At 39.2% G+C, this 11,759-nt stretch overlaps 1 protein-coding gene across 1 annotated transcript; it reads left to right on the top strand.

Moving 5' to 3' along the window:
- The first annotated feature begins 415 nt into the window (after positions 1-415).
- LOC141172641 (RNA-binding protein 47-like) lies at positions 416-10,796 on the top strand. Its single transcript, XM_073657065.1, has 3 exons — positions 416-933; positions 2,627-2,820; positions 9,315-10,796. The coding sequence occupies exons 1-3, from the start codon at positions 711-713 to the stop codon at positions 9,552-9,554; spliced, it is 657 nt and encodes a 218-aa protein (XP_073513166.1). The 5' UTR covers positions 416-710; the 3' UTR covers positions 9,555-10,796.
- Positions 10,797-11,759: the final 963 nt, after the last annotated feature.

The raw sequence follows: 11,759 nt of genomic DNA, 5'->3' as shown, positions 1-11,759 counted from the left end.
AAGTTATTATTATTCAAAGATTTATTGATTAAAATGAACTTTCGTAAATGGGAAAATCCCTTTTAAAGGTTCAAATCTGCAAGTCAAAAATAAGCAGCAAAAGAGTCATTCATTTGCTGGTAGTGTAAAATGCTGTCTTTTCCATCTCAAAGCTTGGGGAAAAAATAACAAACGAAACATGTGAACAAGCCCTTAGACTAGTCACCTTGGCTGCAAGGTCCCCGACAGGTTTTTAAATGTATGTATTTTTCTGAAACGTTGCAGCATTTCAGAGTAAACTATACCCAGCTGAAACGATGGAGCTGGACTCTCATACTGCCCATGGTTCGGACAGCATTAATCAGTTGTCTGGATCCAGTTCCATTCACGTAGTTTAAAGTTTACTTGTATTTTTGCTTCTTTTTCCACAAAACTGCTTTTTGCTTGTGTTTCCATTTTGAAGATGACATTGCACCAGGATCTTTACTGACTATTTGCAATCTTGGGAGGAGTTAGAATCTAAAGAAAATAGAGAAATGTCCTTGGCAAGTTTAACTTTAGAAAAAAAGGAGGAAATGTCTTGCCAGGCTAGCCTCAAAAAGGGGACTGTGGAAAGTCTAGTATTCGCTCCTCAATGCGTGTCATTCACCCAAGATGGAAACGCCTATCCATTGCTCAGCATTTGCTCATGGAGGCTTCAGTTGTGATCTCCTGTGATTTCTGATTGTGTTATGTTGGTATTACAAGCAGGCAGCATAAGAGGCAGAGGGCGAGGCGCAGCTGGCAACAGAGCCCCCGGTCCCCGCGGCACGTACCTGGGGGGATATTCGGCTGGCCGCGGCATTTATAGCAGATATCATGAAGGGAAGGGTAAACTGCAAGAAAAAGGCTTTGAACTTGTACACAGCCTGGAGTTACCAGCGGTCAACCCAGTTGCTCTTAAACCTGGTGCAGGTCAGTCCTAACATTTTTACACTGATCCCTAATAATTAAATTCATTCCTTCAGTGGAGAGACTTGGATGGTTTTCATGAAAGTGGAGCATGGAAAACCAGACTTAGTACATGTGGTTGGTTAATTTTAACTCCGCTTTTATAGACACTAAACCTAAAGTCTAAATTGGCAATTTTTCCATTGCATGCACTGTGGTGGTCCCTATAAGCAGCCTTATCGGGCCGGGGAGAGGCCCGGATCAGGATCATGGAGGCAGAGGTTTCCCCAGAATTCCTGTTTATCTGTTTTTCTAAACTTTGTACTCTAGGTTTAGTGTTCCTTTTTAAGGCGTTGAGAGCTTTGAAAAATATACAGATACCCATTATATATAATATATTTAGAGTATAAAAGGGACTGGCCAAAGCTAGAGGTATTTTGCCACGAATTACTCCACAATCCATACTTCCTAATACGAATATACTGCTAATGAATCAGCCTTCATTACGAAGATCTGTTCCTGATACCTTAAATTGATCAATCATTTTGTGTTCCTTGATCATTTATTTCCCAAATCACTCATTCATGCCTTCTTACCTGCTAGACTAACATACTGTAGCTATGGTGCGAGTTGCTTTTTTCAAGTCATACACTACTTCTTTAATGCACGTTTTATATGGCAGAGAGAACAGTTATTTATACAGTACAGCTAAAAAATGCATCTTATGGTTTAGAATTAAAGGGTTTATCTGGGACTTTAGTTATTTTTTTTTTCTATGGGGCTAAAAACTTTACAGGCAGAAAGTTGTCTTTTCTGTTGTGACCTGATCGGAAGCTTGAGAATCGTTGGCAGGAGTGGTCAATGGAGATGGTCACCGGACAGAACAAGCAACTACCTGCCTGTAAGTTCTTGGCATCATAGGGAAAAATAAGCAACTCCTTTTAATGATTAGAATTATGTACCTATTATATACATTGGAGGAACACCATACACTACTATGAATGCAAAGTATAACATTGCCTTATGTTAAAGGATAACTGGGCAACATGTGACAACTGCAGCCAATCACTTGTTACAGCAGCGACCCAACACATCACTGCTACAGTCAGTGATTGACTGCCGGGGTCACACATCTGTCTAGATAGAGCAGGAATAACAGTGATGGGGAACATAAGTGGTCGGACAGCCCCTTCCCTTTAAGCGCTGTATTACAGGTGCACTTAAGCATCAACACCCATTCACCCTAAGGTTGTACTGAAATGGACCTAGATGACTAACATCCTAAGTCTATTTCCATAGAACTAAGGGTGGTCCAGTTGGCTTTAAGATTACGTTATTCCTTTTAATATTACATTATAGTTATCTTTTTCTGTATGGGGAATTACTGTCAGAATTTTATGTGACTACCTTGTAATTCCATCAGCAGACGCACACTCTTGCAGACTATATATTGCCATGATCTGCTGCCTTAAACTTAAACAATTTGTTCGGCAGCTTTGGTGCTACATGGATCATTTCCAGTTAGAATTCTCAAATACATCATATATTATTTTCCAGTATATTTAAGGCAACGCTCATGGTGTCTCAGCTCTTTATCACTATGCAGCTAGTATAGACTTTTCTTTGCGACGTTCTTTGAGTTTATAAAAATTGCTGTCTTTGCTGGACAGAATAAAAAGACAATACAGCATTGCTCACTAATTTGTGTGTGTTCCAGTGGCGATTCCAACCATTGGCGCCCAGTATTCTGTATTTCAGGCTGCATCAGCTGCCAAGCTGATTGAAGAGGGCAAAATCCATGGGATGGAGCACATGCTCAATCCGCTCACGGTGCAGGCAGACCCCAATACTGCTGTTGCTGCAGCCGCTGCTGCAGTTCTGCCGTCAGTGTCCACTCCTCCACCATTTCAGGTTGGTAACACATGTAATATATAGATATGTACAATTTGTAACTACTTATTATTGTGTAGGTTTAAAGGAAAATTTCACCTTTTATGTAATTTGTGAAAAAAAAATTGTCTGTTCAGTCTCTACTGACTATTTCCGTATTCTTGCTCATAAAATATATCCAAGCCCAATTTATCAAAACTAACTAATCGAGAAACTAGACTTGTTGCATTAGTTTTTCTATTAAACTTTCTTTTTTTGATAAAGGAGACCAGTTTGTTTGTTTGTGACCAGACCACCACTTATCAAAATAATCTATAATTTATCATAATAAAGTGCTCTTTTAGGCATACTTATCAACACTCCTGGACTCCCATAAGATATGGAAAATCTCGCTTACTCTGCCCTACTCTACGAAACCTTCCATAAACCAACTATTTCTGGAGGACATTCTCGAGGAGACAGGGACTTGGGCATTGTGGGAAAGAATGAAGACTCTTGGAGTGGCCTTTTAAGAGCACAGCTATGGTTGATCATTTTGGGCACCACAAACCTATCCTTTTAAGAGCACAGCTATGGTTGATCATTTTGGGCACCACAAACCTATCCATTCAAGTTGGCCTACATTCTCATATCCGTGTGACCCATCCTAGTACTGTCCGTTTCTTTACTTTTTTTTTTTTTTTTTTTTTAAACTGTCCCATAGTTTCAATGAGCCATACACACATCAGTTTTAAAAATGGATCAACGCCCGGTCAACGAAAATCGGAACATTTCCTATTCTCATCCGTTTTGCGTATCAGACTTTGCAATTAAAGGGGGTTTCCCATGAATATAATACATTTTAATCAATAGATTTTGGAATAAAAATAAGTGGCACAAATGAATGTGTTTAAAAAAAAAAAAATGTTCCTGTGCTGAGAGAATCTTATAATTGTGCCCCTGCTGTGTACTGTGTAATGGCTGTGTCTGACCATACATGGTCTGATCATACTACAGCTCCTGGGCAGGGGAGGAAGCAAAAGAGTATACAGACAGGACAGCATGGGATCACAGCTGCTGCTTTCTGTGAGGTAAAACATTTCCCTGCTGGTTTAAAACCAATGTTGTACCTCACAGAAATAAAATGTTTTACCTCACAGAATCAGCTGCGATCCCATGCTGTCCTGTCTGTATATTCTTTTGCTTTCTCCTCTGGAAGGGAAAAAAAATTCATGCAACTAGAATCATGCCTAAGAAAAAAATCGTTCCGTTTCTCTCTGATGGTAACACCTCTCACGGATGTGTGTATCCCGCCCTGGGGAAATAAGCTACCAAGCAGCAGTCACCAATTAATGGATGGGGCTTCCTCCTCATATTTTGCTTATATCCAGCACCTGCTGGAGCAGATATTGGCTAAATGAGGGGTGTGCCAAGTATTTGACCTCCATCAATCTGATATTTATGACCTATCTTACTAATTGGTCATCAATTGATTAGTCCTATAGAACCCTTTTAATATTCCTCTATGGAAAACCTTAATATCAAAATACAGTAGCACACGGATTCTGGGAAATCATAGTTCTAAACTAGAACTTGAAGTGTTGTTGCCCAATATGTAGTATTTCATGTGACCCCAATCTTGCTAAATAAAAGATTACCGCTATTTCTATAGATATCAACGCCATATTGATTATAAATTGTGCAGGTATCACTGTTTTGAATATATTTGCTAATTTAGATCAGTTTAAAATCACTTATTGCAAAATCTGATTTTAAAACCTATGAAAAAAAACACAAATTGAGCAATGTGTCCCCAACGATCATACCTCAGAGTGTAATGGAATTCATTAGGAACAAAGGACAAAGTTGAAAGAGAACGATTCTGTGATTATGTATTAGTGAGATGAGAAGCTGCCGGACATATTTGGTGCCGATTGTTCAGGGAGAGGGGAATAGAACTGGACATATGCGTCATCAGAGGTCCCCTACTTCCTCAATATATATATATAGTAATGGAGAGCCTCTGAAAAAGTGGGTTTGGTCACCTGCTGGTCATCTTTATGGAGGACTGTGCTGTTCTGACCCCCCCGCTGAAAATTATTTGGAATCCAAACTAATTTTTTTTTTATCACTTCTGAGTCATAATAGGAAAAGGTTCCTTGACCCCCACACCCCAATTCACATTACACCATATCGGACAGTTGTTGGAGTGATATCTATGCCATGATTTGCTGTGTGATGAATCTGGGTCAAATGTTAACTTCTTTACTTTTACTATTAATATTCACACAATTTTTTTAAATAGTTCTAGCATAAAACAACTTGTTGCGCAAAGATGTTGCAACTTTTGGTATTTAATGCCAGTCCCAGCCAGCAACGCCAAATTTTTTGAAAATTTGATGTAGCTTTGCCGGGAGTGACATGGTCCAGTGCTGCTGACAAATTCAGTATAATTTTCATCACTAAAGTGGTTGTAAATTATGATAGACATGTCCTCTAGTCACTGACAGGAGAACATTTCTTTGCAGTGGTGCACGGTAGCTGAAAAATGTGCCAAATTTATTAAAAAGTGCATGCCTCTTGATGAAGATTGCACTGGAATAAGATGCACCGAATTCATTAAAGAGGTTGTCCGCCTTAGACTACAAGTCTGCAGTAACTTTGTGTGAATTCCCAGTGTGAGCACTGTGCCCTGAGAGGATTCTCTGGTGAAGGTGCCAGGAGCGGCGATCATGTGTCCACATGTATGCAATTTGCATACGTGTCGCCACATTCCGACTAGACTGCTCTAGCCTCGCTCAATACACTTGCATTCAGCGATGCTGTTCCCATCTAGTCGGCATGTGACCGCATGTATGCAAATCACATACTTGCGAACACGAGCCCACCACTCCTTGCACTGGAGAATCCTCAGTGACTGCAGATTTGTACCTTAATGCCAGACAACCCATTTTAATAGAAGTGCCAGTTTGATAACGCTAGGCCAAAGAGATTACCTGTAATGAAAACTGGAAAAGTGAAGAGGTGCAAATAATTGGGAATTCTTCTGATGACCCAAATTGGGTTACCATTGCAGTGGGCCTATGGTTTGGGACAGGATATCAGAATTTAATTATTTTCTACAGACCTACAGATCACTACCCATTCCTGCTAATACAGGTGGGGACAAATGACACCGCAAGAAAGGACCTGGAAACCATCTGCAGTGACTTTGAAGACTTAGGCAAGAAAGTGAAAGAATTGGGAGCGCAGGTGGTCTTCTCATCCATCCTCCCAGTGGATGGCCATGGAACAATGAGGTGGAATAAGATTCTACAGGTGAACAACTGGCTACGTCGATGGTGCCGTCAACAAGGATTTGGATTTCTGGATCACGGGATGAATTACCTATACGATGGACTACTTGCTAGAGATGGGGTGCACCTTACGAAGACTGGAAAACATGTATTTGGAAGTCGCCTTGCTACACTCATCAGAAGAGCTTTAAACTAGAACAATGTGGGAAGGGAAGCAAAAGGCCAGAAAAAGCCATACAGCTGACAAATACTATTGAGATCTCTGCTACTGGAAGTGGAAAGGAAGAACAAAGACAAAACAATTTAAATAATAAAAATATGGGAGGAAGAGAAACCAATCACAAACTAAAATGTTTTTATACAAATGCACAAAGCATGGGCAACAAACAAGGAGAATTGGAACTACTAATGCAGGAAAAGGAATATGATGTCATTGGAATCACTGAAACTTGGTGGGACGATACACATGATTGGAATAAAAGGCTAAAAGGATACAACTTATTTGCAAGAAACAGACTTGATAAACGAGGAGGAGGTGTCGCATTATATGTTAGAAAAGCGTATATCTGCACAGAGATTGAAGCTTCAGAGACTGGGAGTTCTGTGGAAACTGTTTGGGTAAGAATACAAGGAGAGAACAACGGAAAGGACACCATTGTAGGCATTTACTACAGGCCACCTGGGCAAGCTGAAGATATGGATGAACTATTTATGTATCAAATGACCAAGTTCTCCAAAAAATATGACGTAGTGGTCATGGGAGATTTCAACTATCCAGACATTTGTTGGGAATCTCTCTCAAGTAAAACTAACAGGTCAAGCAAATTCTTATCCTCTCTTGCTGACAACTTTATCTTCCAAAAGGTAGGGGAGAAAACAAGGGGATCTGCTACTTTGGATCTAATCCTTATAAACAGGGAGGAAATGGTTGAGGAGGTAAAGGTGGCTGGGACCCTAGGAGGCAGCGATCATGCTATTATAGAATTTTGGATAACTAGAGGAGGAAGACATGTGAAGACTCAAACTTCAAGGTTAGATTTTAGAAAGGCAGATTTTAAGAGACTCAGAAAGAGAATAGGAGGGATCCAATGGCTGGATGTCCTTAAGGACAAAAATGTCCAGGAAGGATGGGAAATTTTTAAAAATGAGATTCTCAAAGCACAATCGTTAACAATCCCGAAAAGTAGGAAGAATGGGAAGCATTTAAGGAAACCAGGATGGATGAACACAGAACTTAAACACATGCTAAAAGAAAGAAAGAAATGTTTATTAAATGGAAAGAGGGAGGCATATCTAAAGAAGATTATAATGCAGTCTGCAGATCCTGCAGGGCACGTATCAGGTTAGCTAAAGCTGACAATGAATTAAGGCTTGCAAGAGATGTCAAAAGCAATAAAAAAGGATTTTGGGGGTATGTCAAAAGTAAAAGAAAAGTCAAAGATACTATAGGATTTTTACAGGATGAAAATGGAGAAATGGTAAGAGAGGATGTTGAGAAGGCCGAACTTTTTAATTCCTATTTTGCATCTGTTTTCTCTCAGAAAGAAAATGTAACATCAACTGATCTTCACTGTCCTTTTAAAGGAATAGAGGAATCCAAGTTATCTGTAAACAGAAAGATTGTGAGGGAATATTTAGCTAACATAAATGAGTTCAAGTCTCCAGGTCCAGATGAATTACACCCCAGAGTACTGAAGGAGATCGTAGAAGAAATTTTAGAACCACTCTCCATAATCTTTGAAAATTCTTGGAGAACAGGAGAAGTCCCAGAAGACTGGAGAAGAGCAAATGTTGTTCCTATCTTCAAAAAGGGGAAGAAGGTGGACCCAGGGAACTATAGGCCGGTGAGTCTGACTTCTATACCAGGAAAGATCTTTGAACAAATTATTAAACAACATGTATGTAAGTACATGGATAAGAATGAAGTGATTAACCAGAGTCAGCATGGGTTTGTAACTAACAAGTCATGTCAGACTAACTTAATTTCCTTCTATGACAGAATCACTGACTGGGTGGATCAGGGAAATGCTGTAGATATAGTATATCTTGACTTCAGCAAAGCATTTGACAAAGTATCTCACACCATCCTTATTGAAAAAATGACCAAGTATGCAATGGACCAGGCAACTGTTAGGTGGATTCATAACTGGCTTAGTGATCGGACTCAAAGGGTGGTTGTAAATGGCTTCACATCCAGCTGGATGAATGTCTCAAGTGGGGTACCACAGGGCTCCGTCCTGGGACCTGTATTGTTCAACATCTTTATCAATGATTTAGATGAAGGAATTGAGGGTAAACTGATTAAATTTGCTGATGACACAAAGCTAGGAGGGATAGCTAATACTAGAGAAGAGAGAGAGAGGATTCAAAAAGACCTAAATAAACTGGAGCAGTGGGCAGCAACCAACAGAATGGTTTTTAACAGGGAAAAATGCAAAGTACTACATCTGGGCAATAAAAATGAAAAAAGCATATACAGAATGGGAGGAATAGAGCTAAGCAACAGTACATGTGAAAAAGACTTAGGTATACTAATAGATCATAGACTGAACATGAGTCAACAGTGTGATGCAGCAGCAAAAAAGGCAAATACAATTCTGGGATGTATTAACAGAAGCATACAGTCTAGATCACGTGAAGTCATTATCGGTCTTTACTCCTCTTTGGTCAGACCTCATCTGGAATACTGTGTACAGTTTTGGGCACCACATTTTAAAAAAGACATAGACAAACTGGAGCAAGTTCAGAGAAGAGCGACCAGAATGGTGACTGGTCTGCAAACCATGTCCTATGAGGAACGGTTGCAGGATTTGGGAATGTTTAGCTTGCAAAAAAGAAGACTGAGAGGAGACTTAATAGCTGTCTACAAATATGTCAAGGGCTGTCACATTGTAGAAGGATCATCTTTATTCTCATTTGCACAAGGAAAGACTAGAAGCAATGGGATGAAACTAAATGGGAGAAGACACAGATTAGATTTTAGGAAAAACTTTTTGACAGTTAGGGTGATTAATGAGTGGAACAGGCTGCCACGAGAGGTGGTGAGTTCCCCTTCAATGGACGTCTTCAAACAGAGGCTGGACAGACATCTGTCTGAGATGATCTAGTGAATCCTGCTTTGAGCAGGGGGTTGGACCAGATGACCCAGGAGGTCCCTTCCAACTCTACCATTCTATGATTCTATGATTCTTTTTACATATTGCAATTGTTTTATACTTTCTTCTGTTCTCTTTATTACAGGGCCGCCCCATAACTCCAGTGTATACCATGGCTCCAAACGTGCAAAGGATTCCAACTGCAGGCATTTATGGTGCAAGCTATGTCCCCATCGCAGCCCCCACCTCAGCCACATTAGCCACACTACAAAAGAATGCCGCTGCCGCCGCAGCAGTATACGGGGGATATGCTGGTTATATACCTCAAGCTTTTCCTGCTGCAGCCATCCAGGTTCCATTACACGACCTCTATCAAACCTACTAAAACTGTCATCTCAAGGAAGGGGGCAGGGGACTGAAGGAACTCTAAAATATTTATGAAGAAAAAAAAAGCGAAAAATATATCCCTAGAAGAATATTTTATATATGTGAATTTTGTTTTTCTGCAAGTCAGTTTTTAAGATGCATTCGTTCAGACATTTCTTTGAGTTTTTAATGCTTTAACCATATAGTTTTTATATTATGTGGTTTGGTTGCTTAGGTTTTTAACAGTATATATACATAGGCAACATATCTGGTATGAAGGTTTTGTTTTTATATATAATATTAGTCCATTGTGCACTAGAGATATAAATATAGAAGTATATCTGTATCATGTAGTACATTAAATAATATTGAAGCAGAAGTGTTTGTCTGTAAAAGTACATGAGCAGCTATAGTATACAGAGTAAATATTCCATATTTAAGAAATATATATTTAGAGAGAGAATATATAGATATTTGGAAGGTACTTAATTTATAAAGATATACTGGACGTTCTTGGGACCAACTAAGAATATGGCATCTGCCAAAATTTGTTAACTAGTCACCTCTTTGGATTAAGAGGAGCGGTCATGTAATATTACAAATGTTAGTGCCAATGCAATGAGATTTTATGGGCTCCAGTAAGAGATTGGATTTCCTTATAGGTTAGACTGATAATTCGGGCATCAGGGCAGTGCCTTAGGCCTCTATGCCAGTGGGGAACTCATGGCCCCTTTATAATTTCTTCTTGTGTGTGAAAAAAATGCAATATTGGCTGTTAAGGAGCTTATGAGCTTTAATGCCTAATTACTAAGATTCCTCTGTCCCGTTCTGCATTGCTTGCAATGGTTCGGAAAAGGACACCTCTATAATTAAAGAGCATTACAACTGCGCATAAGCGGACATACCCATGGGGTTCTGTGAAAGCCGTGTGATGTCACTGGCAGTATGCCCCGAAAAGCATTTTAGAAGAACTACAACTCTCGCAAAATTCAGCCGCAGATAATCGACAGACTGAATATACAAGCAGACATGTGCCACCAAGACTGTCAAACAACTAGACACACAACACATGATGGACAAAGCTGCATTTATTCTATGACATTCCTGCAGTGTTCAATACTTTTGTCATATACAACCCAACGGTCAAGACACATAAGGTCCTTTTAAAATTAAAATACAGCAATTTCTTCATCTTCCAAAGATCCAACGCCTGTTTTATTTAAATGAATTCTAGCTTTAACACGATATTTTATTTAAAAAAGTCCAAAATTCTGTTTTTTATTTCTTAATACATTTTTGTACCAGAAAAGCTATAGAATATAAAAACAAATCATCATTTTTTGACTGCTTTCTGTGACCACTAGAGGGAGCTTAGGAGTTTACTGCATACTATTTCTACATAAAGCCCAATAATAAGAGTATGCAGTAACCACCTAAGCACTCTTAGTGGTAGCGGCAGATAGTTAGACAAAATGTTACAATTTTTCTATGTGAAGTATTTGAAGCTCCATGTTAGAAAAAGGAAGCTCTGTATTCTATCCTGACAATAACGAGATATAAAGAAATTAATCCGGATAGAACTGTTGGACTCAAAATAATTTTTTGTTGAAAAAGTGAGATTGGCTGTAAGGCATGAATTTGGAAGAAATGGACAAATTATTTATTAATTTAAATCGGAATTTTAAAAATAATCTGAGATTTTGCTTGTTTTATTATTTTGAGACCCTGGAGCAGTCTGGCATCTGCTGACATAGTGCCTGTAACTGAATGCGGGTGAGTGCGCCAGGCACTGATGTTTTTGGGTAAAGGCAATATTGTGCCATCTGTAATTTTTGCATTTGGAATGACTTTTTAAGTGCCTGATATGTAGTACTAGACATTTATCAGCATTTACTTTAAAGCATACAACTCAGGAATTGCTGACATTTGTAGGTATGTGGCCAGCTCACCCAAATATGATATATACTATGTGTAGCATACATTTTATAAATTGTGTATTTTAACCTTTAGCTGCTGTCCTGGGAGCTCTAAAGACTGGATTATTTACTTTTTTTTAATATTATGTTTATTTGCATGCTTGCGTTCTATGGGTGTGTTATTGGTGACTTTTAGAGCAACTATAACCTTTTTTGTCTACCATCCGGGATGGCATCAGCGCCTGATTGCTGAGCATTAGGGTTGCTGTAGCCTCTGAGATGGAAGCTGCTTAATATGCATTTCAGAT

Source organism: Phyllobates terribilis, unplaced genomic scaffold, assembly GCF_046119375.1.
Source record: "Phyllobates terribilis strain yellow unplaced genomic scaffold, ASM4611937v1 Scaffold_1__5_contigs__length_1240528914, whole genome shotgun sequence".
Taxonomy (NCBI): Eukaryota; Metazoa; Chordata; class Amphibia; order Anura; family Dendrobatidae; genus Phyllobates; species Phyllobates terribilis.
The sequence above is the reverse complement of the archived record's forward strand: the minus strand, read 5'-3'. Positions and strand labels throughout refer to the sequence as shown.

What these genes read in the sequence shown, in the direction of transcription:
- LOC141172641 (XM_073657065.1), top strand. Translation starts at nt 711, where the DNA reads ATGTTGGTATTACAAGCAGGCAGCATAAGAGGCAGAGGGCGAGGCGCA. An exon ending in TGCTCTTAAACCTGGTGCAG is followed by an intron (nt 934 to 2,626) that starts GTCAGTCCTAAC and finishes TGTGTGTTCCAG; the next exon opens with TGGCGATTCCAACCATTGGC. An exon ending in CCACTCCTCCACCATTTCAG is followed by an intron (nt 2,821 to 9,314) that starts GTTGGTAACACA and finishes TCTTTATTACAG; the next exon opens with GGCCGCCCCATAACTCCAGT.